The sequence below is a fragment of the Mytilus trossulus genome, chromosome 3 (genome assembly GCF_036588685.1).
Source record: "Mytilus trossulus isolate FHL-02 chromosome 3, PNRI_Mtr1.1.1.hap1, whole genome shotgun sequence".
Lineage (NCBI taxonomy): Eukaryota > Metazoa > Mollusca > Bivalvia > Mytilida > Mytilidae > Mytilus > Mytilus trossulus.
The window spans coordinates 38,024,021-38,043,046 of record NC_086375.1 but is presented as its reverse complement, the minus strand read 5'-3'; the positions used below and the strand labels follow the sequence as shown (position 1 = coordinate 38,043,046).

General features: G+C 32.7%; 3 protein-coding genes across 5 annotated transcripts in view; 2 read left to right on the top strand and 1 right to left on the bottom strand.

Annotated features, from left to right (window-relative positions):
• LOC134711413 (Fanconi anemia group M protein-like) overlaps positions 1-6,947 on the bottom strand; it is a 68,204-nt gene extending 61,257 nt beyond the window's left edge. The window contains exons 1-8 of the mRNA XM_063571977.1: positions 6,836-6,947; positions 5,423-5,618; positions 4,365-4,848; positions 3,848-4,020; positions 2,962-3,039; positions 1,938-2,096; positions 1,243-1,374; positions 166-392 (exon numbers count right to left, since the gene is read on the bottom strand). Coding sequence (XP_063428047.1) covers positions 166-392; positions 1,243-1,374; positions 1,938-2,096; positions 2,962-3,039; positions 3,848-4,020; positions 4,365-4,848; positions 5,423-5,563 — 1,394 coding nt within the window. The 5' untranslated portion in view covers positions 5,564-5,618; positions 6,836-6,947. The remainder of the gene's footprint in view (positions 1-165; positions 393-1,242; positions 1,375-1,937; positions 2,097-2,961; positions 3,040-3,847; positions 4,021-4,364; positions 4,849-5,422; positions 5,619-6,835) is intronic.
• A 2,893-nt stretch (positions 6,948-9,840) lies between these two features.
• LOC134711411 (microtubule-associated protein 10-like) lies at positions 9,841-13,118 on the top strand. Its single transcript, XM_063571975.1, has one exon. The coding sequence runs from the start codon at positions 9,944-9,946 to the stop codon at positions 12,887-12,889; it is 2,946 nt and encodes a 981-aa protein (XP_063428045.1). The 5' UTR covers positions 9,841-9,943; the 3' UTR covers positions 12,890-13,118.
• Positions 13,119-18,559: 5,441 nt separating this feature from the next.
• LOC134711410 (spermatogenesis-defective protein 39 homolog) overlaps positions 18,560-19,026 on the top strand; it is a 28,710-nt gene continuing 28,243 nt past the window's right edge. For all 3 annotated transcript variants that reach the window (XM_063571974.1, XM_063571972.1, XM_063571971.1), the window contains exon 1: positions 18,560-18,672. In XM_063571974.1, the coding sequence (XP_063428044.1) occupies positions 18,655-18,672 (18 nt within the window). In that variant the 5' untranslated portion in view covers positions 18,560-18,654. The remainder of the gene's footprint in view (positions 18,673-19,026) is intronic.

Genomic DNA, 19,026 nt, shown 5'->3' with positions numbered 1-19,026 from the left:
CTGCCTACAGATTTATGTATCAGAAATCAGCATGAGGGTTCTTGTTATTGTAAGTCTCATCTAGTGGCATTAGTTCCAATAAAACCCTTGCAATTACTTCTAAATTTACAGTAAGATATTATCATTTAAATGAAACATGTATTTCCTGTACTGTACATTTGTTACCTGCAGTCAGGTGGTGCAAACTTTTCTCTTAACAAATCCATCAATTCATTAAAGTCATGATTCCTCAGTAATTCTGTTTTTGTACGGCCATAACCTTTGTCTCCATGTAATATTCCATCAAGGTAGTTAAATAATGATCTTGATCCATGCAACTGGAGCAGTTCAAAGCCATGGTACAAACTTAAAGCTAGAGCAAAATCTCCTTCTACCATACCATAGTTGTTTCTCTGAAATAGAGGTTGACTACTGTAATTAAACTTACTTTCAAAAGCAATTCTTCTATGTGATTATTTTGTGACAAGACAAATAACATGATTTTTGTTTCATAGGTGACGCCATTATACTCCCACAGACATGTTACAGATATAATAATATGATTGCAAGCCCACTTTTAAAAGACAACAGAACTCGTTTTATAAGTAAGAGTTAATATATGTAAAATTCAAATAAAAATAAGCCAAATTGATATTCTTTAAATGAGAGTCTTTTGTAGTTACAAAATATTAAAGTTGTATAAAAAAACAAAACAAGAATGTGTCCCGAGTATAAGGGTGTCCCATCTGCACTATCATTTTCTGTGTTCAGTGGACCATGAAATGAAGTAAAAAGTCTAATTTGGCATTAAAATTAGAGAGATAATATCGTAGTGAACATGTGTACTAAGTTTCAAGTTGATTGATCTCCAACTTCATTCATAACTACCTCAACTAAAAACTTTAACCTGTAGTGGGTCAGACAGACTGACGGACGCAGAGACCAGAAAACATGATGCCCATAAATGGGGCATATAAACTGAATATCTGTTTTTAAACCACCAGGTTTTTTTTATGACTTTCTTTAAATACAAAGACCATAAATGAAGGATACCTGCCATTATGGAGAAAACTATATGTGACTTGTATTATATAATTAGCAAAATTATGCCATGGCAGGAGATAAGTAATCAATGCAAAATATTGTCATCACATTATTAAAGTCCATTATTCTTTATTCACACAGTTACTATTGGCTCCCCGATAGCATATAAATCAAAATCAAAAGGCAAACATTTTTTTACAAGAGTAGAATTATATTTACCTGTAAATTGGGTGGTGGATTCTGTCTAAAGTCTTCTCTTGCTTTTAAAATTAAGAACTTTGAAAAACTAGTTGTATCTCTGTTGTATATTACACCATGTCTTTTTAATTTGTTTATGGTAACATCCAAAATCTATCAATAAAAAGAAAAGAAAGTAAGACATATCAAATGCATCCAGTCATTAAGTTTACTCTACAAATTTATTCATATCATTATTTGGATCTCTGCATTCCAAATAATAAATTTGACAAATAGAATTTCAAAAATTGTTTGGATCCCTGTGTCCCAAATAATAAATTTGTCAAATAGAATTTTAAACAGAAATGAAACATCTAACAAACTGTGTACATGTATTGGAAATAAAGTTGCTACAGATTTCATTAAATTACAAACACTTCCAAAGAGCTCATCTATGTGCATTTCATAGTTGGGTAAAAAAACATGAATTATCTACCTTACAATATATTTTTAAATATTATTTTACACTAGAAGATCCATTTAAAAATAAAGGAGTAAATTGTGTACGTAAAAATATATAATAAAAAGAAAAAGCATTAACAGAGGAGCGAAAGATACCAGAAGGGTAAGCAGATCCTGCTCCACTGACTCACCAGGAAACATAAACAGTAATTTTCAAGTTTCAAAATGTAAAAAGGTAATGAAAGAAACTTGAGTCTTTTGTGATCAATACATACCTGGACATATTTTTTCTTGACACTTGTTAATTCATCTCCTAATGGGACAACTATCTTATCAACTTTCCTTTCATGAGAGTATGGCTTAATGTCTGTGGATTCCTCTGTACGTATTTCTATGTGTGATATCAATAGGTTAGCAAGCACCTGTTGTACTGCCTGAAAGTAGATCAAAATTCATGTGTATTTATGATGAAATGGTCACTTTATTTTCAATTCAAAATAAAGTATGATAAAAACATGTAACAATTGAATGTGTAGGTATGAAATGAATGCCCCTGCCTGCTTCCACCTAAAATTTTCCCATTAGTTTTAAGGTAAAAAGGCCATAATTCCATAAAAGTACCTTTTTCTAAACAAAACACATATTTTCAGTTTAGCTGTTACTCATCATAATGTACTCACTAATCAAATCACTCATAATTTTCAGGTATACAGAAAAACAATCTAGACAAACTGTTTTATTTAAGGGAGCTCGCTGGTCTAAATCATTCTTTTTTTAAATATAGGATTTCGCTTTTTTTTCTATAAATAATCTTTATCGTATACTTAATGGAAAAATATGAGGTCACCGTTCATTTAAGCTCACAATCTGCCTTAAAAAGAAGCATGCATTTTTGTTGAAGTACTTTTTTTCTGTTGAACTATAAAAGAAAAAAAGTTAATTCGAAATGAAAGTTCAGTTCACTTGAAAAAAAAAGTAAAAAATATAGGTCACCGATGAGTTAAAAAAGTTATTTCAATTTTATGCAAAAAAAATGGCATTTTTACATCAAAGGGAGATGATTTGGACCTTTTTCAATGATATAAACATTTTAAAAGTCATCTGGGGCAAAAACTAATTGGGTTTTTTTTGTAGATTTTTGTACCATATCATACAGTAAGAACTAATAGTGTAATAAATAAAAAAAATAATGAAAAAATAAATGTTTCAATTTTTGCTGATTTTTTTGTACCCTCTAGCCTCCTTAAAACAATGGAATTATAAACATGACAAACCTCACATAAAAAATGAAATAAATACCTTAATATCACCTCCAGGCGTAGCACTCAAAGCCAATATACGGAATTCTGATGTGTACTTAATCAATTCTCTAACAACCTATAATACAAGAGTAAAATATCTACCCAAAAAAAACACATAATTCTTACTCACATTATAAAAGTTAATGCAGCAGTCCTTTACCTTAACATTTAGTTAGATATCTAAATAAATCTTTACTCAGATTTCTAAATGCAGAAAACATAGAGTTTCAATGTCCCCTGTGTTGCACATTTGTCTGGGTTGTACTGACATGAGCAACACCACAGGTGCCACATGTGTAGAACAGGAGCACCTGAGATCACCCCCAGTTTCCAGTTGGGTTCATGTTGCTAAGTCTTTAGTTTTTAATATTGTGTTTTTGTGTACTATTGCTTGGCTGTGGTTTTGTTTTTAGCCAAGATGTTGTCAGTTATATTTTTTTCACACAACATTGGTATTATATATATTGTAGAAGGTTAATACGTAAATCATCACATATCGTGGTACCATGTCATAATGAGACTTGCTGATGTGTGGGATTTTATTATATTGTTTATAAATCATTCCTCTCAAGACAGTAAGAATATACAGCGTGTCAAAACAAGCATTTAAGAGGTTTTAATAGAAATTTATCACAAAATTAAATTTTAAATCGTAAATACGGCATTATTTTACAGAAGTATTTAATTGTATTAATATAAGAATAGACTGTTCAGTTCACATGGATAACGTTATGTTTAGAAAAAATATCTCAATTTCAACGTGCAATTTATCGGTTTGTTCTACGTTACATTCTAGCGTTGACTTCTGATAACGACGTCAAATGCGATAAGGGTGGTTTTTGCTTGACGGGCGTCATATATATATATATACATATATATATTACCTGACAGTAAGCATGGTTGCCTGTAGCTTTGTGAGCTTCATCTATAACCAGACATCTAACATCTACAGCAGGACAGGTTCCTCTGCTTAAGTCGTTCATGATGACTTGAGGTGTCAAAAAGAACACTCTCTTTTCCATCCAAACTCTTCTCCTCTCTGTAGGTGCCATTGTGCCTAAGTTATGAGTTAAAAGACATTTGAGTCACTTGTAAAGAAAAGGTGGACAAATTAATTGAAATACAAAATGTAAAGCCCCTAATATGTAAAATAAAAAAAGTTTCAAGTGAAATAACACACCCAAACCCATAAAACCATGGGATCATACAATATTCAACATAAAACTCCCTTTAAAACACATTTAATTCTAAGTCTTAGTCAGCATTTTGTACGAACTGGAGCTTTTGGGGAGTTTATGCATAACAAAATGTGAAGAAAAATAAATTAATGATAATAAGTAACCAACCATAATCACTGGATTACCGGCTCTTTACTGTGCACATAAAATATTTATAATTCACCTGTCATTTCTGCAGTATCTTCCTGTGGTATACCCATTATATTGTAGCAGGCTTCAATCTGTTGTGCTACCAATGGTTTGGTTGGAGCCATAAATACAACTTTTCCTTGGGGATACCACTGATAAAAGTTATACATCACAACAGCAGCTATAAATGTCTTTCCTAGACCTGTTGGCAGCGTTACCATGGTATTCTTCAGCAAGGCCTTACCAACTATATTGTATTGGTATTCTCTAACGGAGTAGTTGGTGGGATAGATCCATAACTTTCCAGCAACTCTGTCAAACCCTGGTGGTACGTTCATCTGTGTCAATCCCTGTGTTGATACTGGGAAACTCTCAGCTCCAATTGATATGTTACATACATCAGATGTCCCTTCATGGCCATCATTAGCTGTCTGTCCGCCATCATTAGCTGTCTGTCCGCCATCATTAGCTGTGTGTCCAACATCATCACTATAGTCATGCAGACTTCTCTCCATAGCCTTAAAATGTAGAATATGTAAAGATACAAAAAAATTCTATGCACCTTTTTTGGTTTGAGAAAAAAAATGATTTACCTGCATATATTTATATTATAAAATTATGGTTTCGCGTACGCTAATATGAAAACAACATACAACTGAATTTGTGGTGTTTTTTTTTGTGATTGATTCATGTATTTCAATATAGTGTCACTTGTTCAATAGCATTATACGTTTTTCTGGGTTCTTGAGTTTTGTTTCTTCATCCACATCAAATGTATTTTCAAATGCTTTGGGTTTTTATAAATATTTATGTAAATGTATATGTCTTTTATAATACTACCGGTATGTATTTAATTTTAGTTGTGAATACCTTTTATTTTATTTTTTCAAATTGAACAAGATGTTGTATGTTGTCTTTCTTTTTTCATGTATTCTTTTGACATGCACTTTTGAAATCTACAAGAAACACTACACAATTGTAGACGCTGATATTATAATTTTAATTACTACTAGTACTACTAGAGGGTGTTAAACCACCTTGACGTCCCATGAAGGTCTTGCAGTCAGTAAAATATTGTTTTGTAAATCATACCTCAGCCAATAACTGATCATCATCTTCATCCAAACCCTCACAAAGATCAATAACGTCACTGCTGCCTTTATTATCTGTTTGTACATCCTTTTTCTTTTGTCCCCAACTCTGAAACAGAGTAGCCTGTTTTCCTTTGTTCATGATGCAAATTGTTTTTTCATTTTCTTTTATCCTGGGACATTGGAAGTACCCAATGCTGCAAAATAAAAAAAAATATGAAATATTACAATTAATATTCCCTTTAGTGTGTATATAATACCTACAATGACACATGTTTAAAGGAATTTTCAAAATTCAAAAAATATTTGACGTATTTAGTATTTATTAAATTCAGAATATTTTATCATGTTTACTATTGTGAAAATTGCAACTGGATTGGTTTCGTAAAAATTTAAATTGCATTTACTGACAACAGCATTATTTGTTTCCATTAGTTACTGAAATCAGAAGGGGAGGGGGGGGGGGGGGGGGGGGGGGGGAATTCCATGGTAAAATCAAAATAATAAATGCATGCAAAAATATCTGAATTTACATTTATATCCAAACATATAAAATCTGGTTCATGTTTGAAAAAATTGCTGAATACAATATATATCATGTGCCTGTCATAATAGAATAATTTGACTCATGATGAATTAGTGCTTGACACACCATTCATACTGAATAGTATATAAAACTCTCATTGCTCTTTATCAACTGAATTTTGAATAAAATAGGTCTCAGTTGGTTTTATGTTGTTGCCGGATTTTTTTCTTGTTTATGTTTATCCCAAATCTGCAATAAGCAAGTCATCTATGAGATCAATTTTAATGTCAGTGAAGAGTTCATTACTTAATACTACATGTAGCTAAACTCAGTTGTACTGTTTTGCAGCTGTATTGGTGTTGAAGTGCATTGTAACCATAATTATTTAGACATATTTTTTTTAGGCTTGGGTTATTTGAGAAGACAATTACACAATCATGTAATATTTGTATCAAGACTTCAAGCGACGTCACAATGTGAGAGGAGAAGTTATCAGCGACGACACAACGCGAGAGGAGACGTTATCAAGCTTGCTTTTGTAAAGCGTAAAACTGTCTTAGGGAGAGGAAAAAAGACCATCAATAGAACGATAAACAGATAATCGGGTTTTCTATGTATATATAGATGTCGTAAAATATCAGGTGTTCGACACAATGTGAAACTTTTTAGCTTGTTCACTACGCTCACAAGCCAAAAAGGTTCACATAGTGGCTCGCGGCCGATATTTTACGATATCAATGTGTAGAAAAACCGATAATCTTTACTGATACGTCCTTGACAAAATATAATGGTTTAAAAAAAAAATAAGTTAGGCATCATATTTTTTTCTGTTTTACTGGGCTAGATAACAGAGTTCGTCTTCTTTCTTAGGTTACACCTGTCACATACTATTTGAAATCATATTTTCTAATGGATGATGGTTAATATATTTTCAACTGTCTGTAGTTTAATATTTTTCATATTTGGAAACTTGTTTACATTTTTAACTTTGAAGTGATGGCGCCACGTGAATTTATTCACCGTCGTCTGAACGTTTGAAATCGTTTTAGAACCTAGAACCCACAACCTTAACTCTAACTGTACAGGCCATAACGTACCAGTTTTGAACCACATGATCACTTTTAAGTCATATCTTGGATTTGATTTTTGATTTTGAGTGCACTTTGAGGCCTTTAATTAGTTTTCTATCTAACTTCTGTTATTCGTTTTAATTTTAAACGGGAATAATAAGCACAGAGCGGGGTGCTCATTTTCGCAATAGCTTTCCATGTTTTCCGCAGTTTATGTTCAGGACTGGGTTGCACAAAGGTCTTTTAAATTTAAACGTGATTTAAAGTTAAACAGTACTCAAAATTATAATTCCCAATTAGTTAAAGAAGACTTTAAAAACCGTTGCACAAAGCGTAATTAGTCTTTATGTTTTTGAAGTATACTGATATTTTCATATGAAGATTACATCAAAAACAAAATATTCTTAGCTTAAAAATGTTTTTTCTTTGAACAAAAAATCATCTGAAAAGTTAGATTAAAGGCTTTTTGAAATTTCCTCATGTTTTGTCAAAGGGGGACACATATTCGCCGTTTTAACACATCTATTTTACCCCCCCCCCCCCCTCCCACCAAAAAAACAACCTGCAGCTTTAAACACTATTTATCAAATTAATTTCATTATAGATGAATAGCAGACATATCGTGTAAATAACAGTTATTTAGGCTAATCAGTCAAAGAATTACTAAGTTATACTTCTTTGAAATCATTTTTTCACAAGTCAAAGTAAGAAAATTGGCCAAAAATCGTTGTCTGTTTTTCGGTCCTTTGCGGTAAGTGCCGAAATTTTGTCTAAGTTTTAAAAACAATAATCATATTTGTTATAATAATAAAAAAAAAATCCATTTCACGTGACCCATCCATTGAATTTTTTACTCCTTAAAATCATCATTGAAAACGGCAAAATTGTGTCCCCGAGGAATATGAGCACCCCACTCTTCTGGCTGAAAGGAAATATAGGCCATTGTATTGTAATCACAATATATACGATAGGGCCTGAGAACAAATATTCAATCTTGATGATTAAATTGCTTCTCTTGAAAAATTGTTTTGTTATGCACGATGTATAAACGTGTATGTCATGAGACGACATCAAAAGTTCAATGTAGGAATGTAGGATAAAAAAAACTTAATTCACATTTTTTTTTCAATGAAAGGGAATTTAGTGAATTTTTCGTGCTTCCGTGAGTTTATTCTTCTTGAAATAGTGACATTTTAATTTTACGTGGGAACCTAGAGTTAAACGACTACACATACAAGGTTTGGACTTGCTTATTCTTTGGAAATTCAAGATTCAAATTTCACCCCGGCAACCTGTTTTTGTAATTACTTTGTAAGCCAGTTTTCTTCAAGAAGTTTGCAAATTTGACGTTTCAGCCATTGTAGCCTGTATTTTACACTGCAATGTTAAAAGATTCGATTTTTAAAATAGCTCAGGAACCTGTATTTTTGCAACAACAGTCATTATGTTTCGTTTAAATGGTTTATATTGTTGTGTATATTCATTTTCTGCCCCGGCAACCTGTCTATCACTTAAATTAAAATGAAAATAGAGTGGGGTACTCATTTTGCCACATCTTTTCATGTTTTCTACAGTTTATGTTCAGGTCTAACTGTTTTTGAATTATGCTGATATTTCTATATAAAGATAACTTTAAATGCAAAATATTCTGAAGCTTGAAAAGGTGTTTGGTTGAATATTTTCAACTGAAAAGTTAGATTAAAGGGTGTTGGAAATTTCCTGATTTTTTGTCAATGGGGGCCCATATTCGCCATTTTTACACATCTATTTAATACCAAATAACCACAGCTTTAAACAACATTGATCAAACAATTTCATTATAGATGAATAGCAGACATTTCAGAGGTGTTTTTAAGAACTGAAATTTAGGGCATTCAGTCAAAGAATTACTTAGAAATACTTCTTTGAATTCATGTTTTTTCTTCAGGAAATTGGCCAAAAATTGTTGTCCCTTTTTCGGTCCTTTTCAATAAATGCCGCAATTTTGTCTCAGTTTTAAAAAATATCATTTACCGGTATATGTCTTCCATTTCAGCCATCCTTTAAAGTTTTTACACCTCAAAATCATTAAACGGCGAAATTGTGTCTCCGGTGAATATGGGCGCCCCACTCTAGACATTTTTTCGAAATTCCCTATCATTTTAATGTAATTTCCGTGACCCGTTTCCGATTTCTTTAGTATAATATTCAAATAAGCAGAGTGGCGTTGATTTCTGGATATGTAACAATTTTTGAGACACAGATAGTCGTTAAATAGTTATCAAAGGTACCAGGATTATAATTTAGTACGCCATACGCGCGTTTCGTCTACATGAGACTCATCAGTGACGCTCATATCAAAATATAAAAACATTTATCAATATAAGTGTGAATAGCTAATAAAGGAATTTATAACAAGAAAAAATAAAAGAAAATATTGCCTGAAACATCCGTTTGTTGCAATGAAATCATATATAAACATGAAATTGAAATTATGTCCAAAATAAGTCAGTCTTTTCAATGCTACAATTGTATAGTCTACATAAGATTGAAATCTCAGATTTGTTTACTGTATGTTATATTCAACCAAGGATTTGTATAGTAGATCTAAGTCTTTTTTTAAATCCCTGACTCAACTAGTGCATTAGCGATCTGTAAAATTCTATAATCTGGTAATGGAGTTTTTCAACTTATATTGCATGGTGCATATTAATCATTTTATTTATAAATTTTATTTTTTTCACATTTTATTTTCTTTTGCCCGACAATAATAGATAAAAGCTTATCCAGTTCGTGGCTGTCATTTATCCCAAAGTAAACCTTTTGGTTATTGGGTATGAAAGCGTCTAATCAACACTGAATTTTTGTTTTGATTTTTTACCTGTCAAAACTTGTCTATCCCAACTGATTTGGTTGTAATGTTAACACCGGAATAAAGCAAGAAAACATGGACTCTAAACACGCAAGGCTGAAAAGGGACATAGAGTCTTTATTTTCATTAGAAGTAGTGGTTGAAAAGATATACATACCGCACGAAGTATGTCGGTTTCCATCTGTGGCATTTAGACTTTTAGATTATCCAACTATTTTAATTGACCATGTAGAACACGATCTAGCTTCCAAAATAAGAAGGAAAGTTTCATCTGATCCCTATTACGAACTTCCGAAACAAATAAACGAACTAACCGACAAACATGGAAATTTTGAGCTGAAAAAGGGGAAATCTTGCCTTCTGAAACTGCATTTCAACACAATGCAAACACATTTATCAAATACACCTATGTATGTCATGATTATTGACAGCTACCCACAAGTTCCAAAGCTTTTAGGAAATACAACCGTGCCTTTGGATGAGGTAATAAAGGATATTGCTGAAGATATTCGAAAAGTTGGAGACACTGTTCCATCTGTACATGGGGACAAAGGATTATTTAAAGTGTTCAATTTGATGGGGAAAGAAATAGGTTATATAATACTAGGCTATAGATTGATGTGCCTAGGATCTGGTCTCATTCCACATATTCCAGAGAGAGAAATTGCCAAACGCCAGTCAGAAAGCATTCAAGAACATTCACAGCAGATAGAAGAAAGCATTCAAGAACAATATCATGCACCGACGAAAAGCAACAAAAGTGCTAAAACTGTCCAAAGAGCAAAAACAAAAGAATCAAAGAAGTTGTCAACATCACAAGATATGGGTTCAATGACAGATCCTGAAAAAAATGATGTTCTGATGCAAACAATAGATATGTGCGACAAAGAAATTCATGTTGCCTTATCTGATATTAATACAGAAAAGCCGAGAGACTTACAAACTGTGTCAACTCAAACTCAAAAGAAGTTGAATAAAAATAGAAAAGAACCCAAACTGGTTAGTATAGAACTTAAACCCCCAGCTGATGACAGTGACGATGAATTTATTATAAATAACATTGTGCATCCTCCGCCATTATTTTACAACAGTGAAAATGAACCAAGAGTTAAAATTCAAAGGCCTTACCTGTACTACCAGGATGATGCATCTAGTGTCTATACAGATGAATTAACAATAGATGATTTTTCAGATGAAGAAAAGACGCTAAGTAAACCACCAAGAAATGTACCACTTCAAAAAGTGGCATCAACAAAGCCCAGAACTAGAGAGGAAAACCATGTGAAAATTCAGCAACCTTCAGCTGAAAAAGCACCTGCACTTGGACAATTCCAGAGTTTAATGCTGGGATTTCCTGGATCAATGACAAATGGACCTTTATTTCCAATGCTGACAGCCTTATTAAATGAGCTTTCTAAAATACAAGATCCCAGATTTGTTCAGTCTGCAGTAAATCAAGTGAATGTAGCCACACAAGATAGGCAACAGCCAAGACCATGTCCTGTACCTCAGCCTCGCATGACACAAAAGTCTGACATTATAAATTCTCCAAATAAATCAAAACTACATGATAATAAGGAAAATATTCAAGCTTGTGAAAAAGATGTACAATTAAGAGGACGTAAAACCAATAAAGTATTTACAACACCTTCTGATGGTGTTCCTAAAAAGAAAGGATGGATCAGAAAAACTCCAAATGTTAGTGTCAGCAAGTCCAAATTAGCATATGGTCTAACAAATACTCAAAGACTGAGACTTGCAAAAGTAAACCCTGAATGGTTAAAGACTATTGAAAAAGAAGAAAAGGAAGCAAAAGCTTTGAAAGCAAAAACATTCAAAAGGGAAGATGAAGAATTTGAAAAAGGAAATCTTTCTGATACGCTGACAGAAGTAAGACGTTTGGCAGAGAAAAACTTAAATCAAATGGATGATACAATAGAACAAAATGAGTCAAACTTTGATAATACAGTGAAATCTACAATGAAAAAGAATCTGAGAAGAATCTCTCCACCAAGGAAACCAAAACCATCTGCGCCAAGTCCTGTAAGAAAACGATCAAAATCTCCAAAACACAAATATTTGAGTAAAGTGCAAATATCCAGTAAATCTGAATCTAGAGACGATGAATTTACAACTTTAGGACAAATAGAAAAAGAAGAACATGTTTCTGATGAAGAAGATGCAAAGAGTTTCAAAAGCATTGAAGTGCGAATACCTAGTGCTCAGATGTATGAAGATGATAGTGACTTTGCTGACAGTCCTAAAAGTTACAAATATCCTGGACACACGGATAAAAGTAGATCTGAAGAAAGCAGTCCAAATGATAATAAGTTTCCTGGATTTATGGATCATAATGTTTCCGTCCCTGCATCAATAAATGGTAAAACTAATGAATCACTGAATTCAACAAGAGATAATTATTATGAACATGATGAAGAGGATTACCAACCACTGGAGTCTACAAGATATTCCAAACCTAACAAATCTCATGATGAAATTGACACACAACAGTTTCAGTCAACAGAAGAACCCGAACTTCAGAAACTTATGAGTTCTGGTGAGAAATCCGAAGTTTCAGATATTTTAAGCACAAGTCGATCTGAAGTCTCACCAAATGTAATACCTCCTTTTGATTATAACATGACAGCCGCCCGATTTCAAGTTCTTAATCCAAAAACTTCAATGCAATCACCATTACCAGCCATTCGTAAATCGCAGACAAAACTAGACGGATCTGGTAGAACATCACCTGTGGTTACGCCCAGATCACCGGGTAGTTCTCGTCATCCTACTCCAACACCAAGAAAGAAAACAGCTCAGAGAAAAAGAATGGACTTTAAACCAGACTCTATTCATACAGAATCAGTCAGTTCGTATATTCCCTCAGACGACGAAGATATGCTCGGTAATGATGGGTACTCAGATGACTTTAATGACAATAGTAGCTCACGAATGTCTCCTATTGTAAGCCACTCTAACAAATGGATTCCTTCCACAAAACTGGGTTATACTATAAGTTAAAACAGTTTTTAACAAAACTTTGTTATTCTATAAATTGTAAAAGTTAGGTTAAATTGATAATATATATTTAGTCATTATATGGCTAGTTATTGTACATTTTTTTTACTTTTGAAATTTTAGATAGTCGGTACACACATATTTTTTTTATTAAGAAAATGAAACCATACAAGTATAATATTGTGCATGTAATGTATAATGTACTGTAAGATTTCCACATTTAAAAAAAAAAATGTTTTTAAATGTGTCTGACTTAATTTCATATCAGTCTAAAAGTCATGAAAGTAATCTAATATACAATTGAATGGATCATATTCTACATTTTCATATTTTTCCCCTTGCAAAAAAATGTAGTCCTAAAAATTTTACCTGTATAATTTGTGTACATGATCATTTTTTTTTATTATTTATTTATACTGTGTATATTAAACATTTCTAGTTGCTTTTCATATTTCTCGAGGATTAACTTAGGTGAAATTAAAAAAAATCTTGAATTTGAAATTGATACTATAGGCTAGAAGAACTTAACTTGAGAAACAAAATAAGTTAAAAATATTAAAAGGTTATGGAGCTTTTTCCTTCGTAAAATTCAGATTCTAGTTTTGCCAATGGTCAAGGATTTCATTTTGCAATGAAAAATGCATGCATTAATTTCTAGAATCAATAATCTTGTTGCATTAAATTAAATCTCCTAAAGTTCAACATTGACTTCTTTACTTGTTTTATTTTTCCATCTATTTCATGACAAATATGATTTTGTTTTCTCTTTGTATACATATAGTGTTCACAGATTCATTTCTATTTCACAAGTATGCATTCAAGACTCGTGATAATATTTGTTCCATTTTCCATTATGACCTTTTGATTTGTTAAATCAATTTGAGTCTTTTTTTGAACAGTGAAACTTTTTTTTAATTTGATATTTTTGTGATTCAGGATACTTTAAGGTACATGTATTAAAATTTTTAACCTTCAATTGATAATTTTTCATATATAATAATAAAGTAATCTTTGTTTTAAACTATATTTTGAATCATCATATTTTTTTACTATGAATCAAAATGGATAGATATTTACATGTATATATGTAAAGAATATGGAGGATTATTTTATTAGAAAATTGTACACATTGTATAAAGATATTTATTATTTATAAAAGAAATATTATCATCAAATGACTACATTGAATCATTCTTGAAATACAATATATTTAAAAATACCATTGAAATTTTTTGTTGTTAAAGTATCAAAATACTCAACAACAAAAATGATTGATTATTGGTTGCTTAAAGTGACAAATATTTTATGCATGTTCAGCACTTCTGGACAATCAATGAATATCACAAGTTACAGTATGACCACTAACCTGAACAAGGATTTTACAGACGGCATAAAAGTTCTGTGACTTGATTGTAACCTAGGCTAGTCATTCTTTCACACAAGCGATCACAGGCATTATTGTTAGGTATGAGTATGTTAAAAAGTCTGAAGGACCCAGTGGCGGATCTAGAAAATTAGTATGGGCCCACTCCTTTCTTGCTTCAGTGATTCCTTATATAATCAACCAATTTTTTTCCCAAATAAGGCCCCCCCCCAATCTAAATGTGCCTCTGTGAGATGGATTACATCAGAGAGTTGAAAGCTTTTCTATAATCTATATAATCTAAATCATGAACAATAGATTTTTTTCCCACACAGCAAGAAAAAGGGAAAACTTACGCCAGACAGATAGACAGCTGGACAATGGACATTTGTACACCATAATACGCAATCATTTTGACGTGCATATAAAAGAAGATGTGGTATGATTGCCAATGAGACAACTCTCCACAAGGACGACACAGAAATTAACAGCTATAGGTCACTGTACAGCCTTAAACAATGAGCAAAGCCCATACCGCATAGTCAGCTACAAAAGGTCCTGAAATAACAAATGTTAAAACAATTCAAACGAGAACTAAAGGCTTAATTTATTTACAAAATAAATGAACAAAAACCAAATATGTAACACACCAACAAGTGAAAACCACTGAATTACAGGCTCCTGAATTTGGACAAGCACATACACACAGAACAGGGTTAAACATGTTAACGAGATCCCAACCCTCCCCTAACCTGAGACAGTGGTGTAACAGTGCAACATACTTCAGAACAAACTATAAAAATCAGTTGAAAAAGGTTCAGCTTATCAGATGGATTCAAATAAAAATACATCTACCAAAAACACAGTATAGAAGTGGCCATACTTGTATATTCCAACAACATAAGGAAAATAAGTACAAATGTACAGATAAATAATTATCAAAGGTACCAGAATTATAATTTAGATCTTCAATAGAGTACTTGCAATAACTGACAGCCAATTAAAAGCCACCAACAACCTATTCAACTAAGAGTGCACACGCTGAAATAGTCCTTAATATAAAGCTTTATTACAACTGTCACATAATCCAGAAAACTAAAAAATGACCAATGAACCATAAAAATGAGGTCAAGGTCAGATGAAAATGCCAGGCAGACATATACAGTTAAGATTTCTTCCATACAACAAAAGTATTGCTAATATAATAGTTTAAAGAAAAACAGACTAAAACACAAAAACTTAACACTGATCAATGAGCCGTGAAAATGAGGTCAAGGTCAAATTGTATCTGAGCGACTGACAAAGATCATAAACTATTCCCATAAACCAAATATAGTTGACTTGTTGCATATAGTATTGGATAAAAAGACCAAAATCTAACTTTGACCACTGACCCATGAAAATGAGGCAAAGGTCAGAGGGCACATACCAGCTAGACTTGTATACCTTGCAATCATTACATACACCAAATATAGTAGACCTTTTGCATATATACAGTATATGAAAAACAAACAAAAACACAAAAACTAAACTATAACCACTGAACCATGAAAATGAGGTCAAGGTCAGATGACATCTGCCAGTTAGACATATACACATTAAAGGCCTTCCATACACCAAATATATACTAGATCTACTGCTTATAGTATTCAAGATATTGACCACCAAAACTTAGCCTTGTTCACTGATCCATGAAATGAGGTCGAGGTCAAGTGAAAACTGTCTGTCGTGGACGAGGACCTTGCAGTAAACACACATAACAAAAATAGTTATCCTATTACTTATAATAAGAGAGAATTTAACATTACAAAAACTCATATCGTTTTTCAAGTTATCACTGAACCATGAAAATGAGGTCAAGGACATTGGACATGTGGTTGACAGAAATTTCGTAACATGAGGCATATATATATACTAAGTAAGACAAGCATATATTATTGCTCTCTTATCCCTAAAGATCGTGCGACAGAATCTATGGTGTTCACCAGTTGAGTTTCATCAGGAGCGATGTTGTCTGAAACCGTGTTGGTAGTCCACTAAAATGCTGTTTTTTTTTTCAAGTGGTACATTATGATCATGGCGGAAGATGATATGTTCCATTGTTTTACAGCATATAGAGGTTAGATAAACGGGTCTGTAGTGGACTGCTTGTATGCGACCACCTTACTTGTAGATAGCTGTGATGTTAGCTAGCTTCCAGTCTGGTGGTACTGACCCAGATGCCAAAGTCTGGTTAAATATGTTTGTCAGGAATGATGATATAATTTGGTCCACTGCCTTTTTTAGGATCCGAGTTGGAATCATGGTGGACCTATGGCTTTTGATGTGTCCAGCTTTCTAAGTAGCACTTTTTTTACGCCATTTGCTGTTACTCTTGGTTTGTCTATGTCTTCGATGTTGCCAACATGAGGGTGTTTCCAAGAGATGGCATTACATTACATTTTGAAGTTCAGCTGCTATACTTAATGAACAGTCGAAATGTTCGTTTGTGAATACAATATCATACTGTTCATTGTAAAAGTATAGCAGCTGTCCCCTTACTGTCTATTAGTTCTCAGTGTTACTGAGTTGTTCTTCAAGGTTGATATGTTGACTGTCTTTTTTTCTGGACTTTATGTATTGCCAGAATTTCTTTCCCATGGCTTTTTCTGTTCTTCATCACCATTGTCATCGACTAATATGCCCCTGGTGTATCGATCGTTGACCTCCGTCATGGTCTACTTAAAAATACCTCTAGCTGTTGAACAGTTCTGTATTTTTTTTCCAGTTTTCTGATGTATCGTATCTTTAAGCTGTATTGTATCTGCCTTGACGTTTTCTGATTAGTCGCTTGATGGTTTGGTTAATCAAAGGTACATCTCGTTTTCCACTAATTGTATTTGAGGAACATGTTTGTGTACACTGTTGACAATTGTGTCTTTGAAAAAGTTATTCCAGTTATTTTTTACGGAGTTAGTGAGATCATCTTTGTTTTTCAAATGATCTGTAAAGTCTTGTTCAATATCATGTTGATGACTATTCATGTCGGCTTTTTGTAACTTATAAATTTAGACATTTCTTGATTGTTTGCTGTATGCTTTTGCTTTGATGTTGAGTTGGAACCTAGCCATCTCTGTTTTCATTGGTCACTTTTAGCGGTCACCGCATAGCTAATTCCAATCTATCCTGTACGGGTTACTGTAGTATAAAGGGAACACATCGAGATCACTACTAGCAATTTGTGAATAAAGAAGTGTTTCACATCCCAGGATTATATCTGTAGTTTGTTTTATGCCCCACCGCCCCACCTACGATTGTAGAGGGGCATTATGTTTTCTGGTCTGTACGTCCGTTTGTCTGTCTGTCTGTCCGTGGGTCCGTTCGTCCCGCTTCAGGTTGAATTTTTTTTCGTCAAGGTAGTTTTTGATGAATTTGAAGTCCAATCAACTTGAAACTTAGTAAACATGTTACTTATGATTTGATCTTTCTATTTTTTTACCCCAATTCCACGGTCCACTGAACATCTAAAATGATAGTGCGCGTGAGGCATCCGTGTACTGGGGACACATTCTTGTTCTATGAGGTTTTGAAGATCTCTATCATGATATGTTTAATTGGAATTAAAAAGAAATATCTTGTCTCATGAATAATCCGCTGGTGAGAATTATTCCTTCCGTATTCTCTAGTCTAACCTGTTTTTGCACCAAATCACAACCACAAACACATCAAACGAATAGTATTGACTTGTTGAACACAGTTTTCGAAACTAATAATATCCATGCAGTTATATTTCCCCTTAGATTATATCTCATGCATATACTTAGAATTTGATATTATGTTTTATTTTTATGTTTAAACTGGGAACAGTATATCTATGTTCCTGGTTTAAATTAACTATAAAACATGTCAAAAACTGCTTGTGAATGTTCCAATACAAGGTTCTTTATTTTTGGCAATCAATCAATCTTTCGATCATCTTTCATAGTCTAATTAGACCATCGATTTTTTATATGGGTTAGCATGCTTTGCATTTGTATTTTAAATGAATTCATAGTATTATTACAGATTTCCTATTTAACATGTTAAAAAAAATACTAGTATCAGTTTTAATATTTATGCTTTTTAGAGACTTTTTATTAAAGTAATGAATATCAATTTTAATATTTATGCTTAGAAGACCTACTTGCATATGATAGAGATTTATTATTTATTATAAATTAATAAGTGTAACTTTATGATTCTATATTTTTTTCTGCCTATAAATAATGTGACATGTCCGGAAAATAGTCACTTGTGTTTCGAGAGTGGACCGGAAATTAGAATAATATAAACTGGTCTCGAATAGTTGCATTCTCATTTCCTCTACTCGCCCTTCCATTACTGATGTAAACAAAAACCAGTAAAATCAGAAGATTCAACTCGTACTATGTCGTCTTTAAGGAAGGTAAATGTTTATTCAAACTGTTAACGTTCAGTGTTCCAACCATATTATGATATTTCCCTATTAAAATGCAATGATCGTCTAAAAAAAAGGGGGTGGGTATTCTAACCCCACCCCCTGAACCCATCCATCTCTGGACATATAAGCACAGGTGTTTGAAATCCTGACTGGCTTACAATAACTTATTATAAGGGGGCAAAAATATACCAAAGTCGACTATCACGGTAGAGCTTCTCTCGAAGAGATACGATAACCATACAATATGACGGTAGAGTAGTTTATTTGGTTTGTTTTGGTTTGTACTTTTTTATTTGTTTTTGTATTTGAATTATGTTTTAATGTTAAGGTTCATCATAA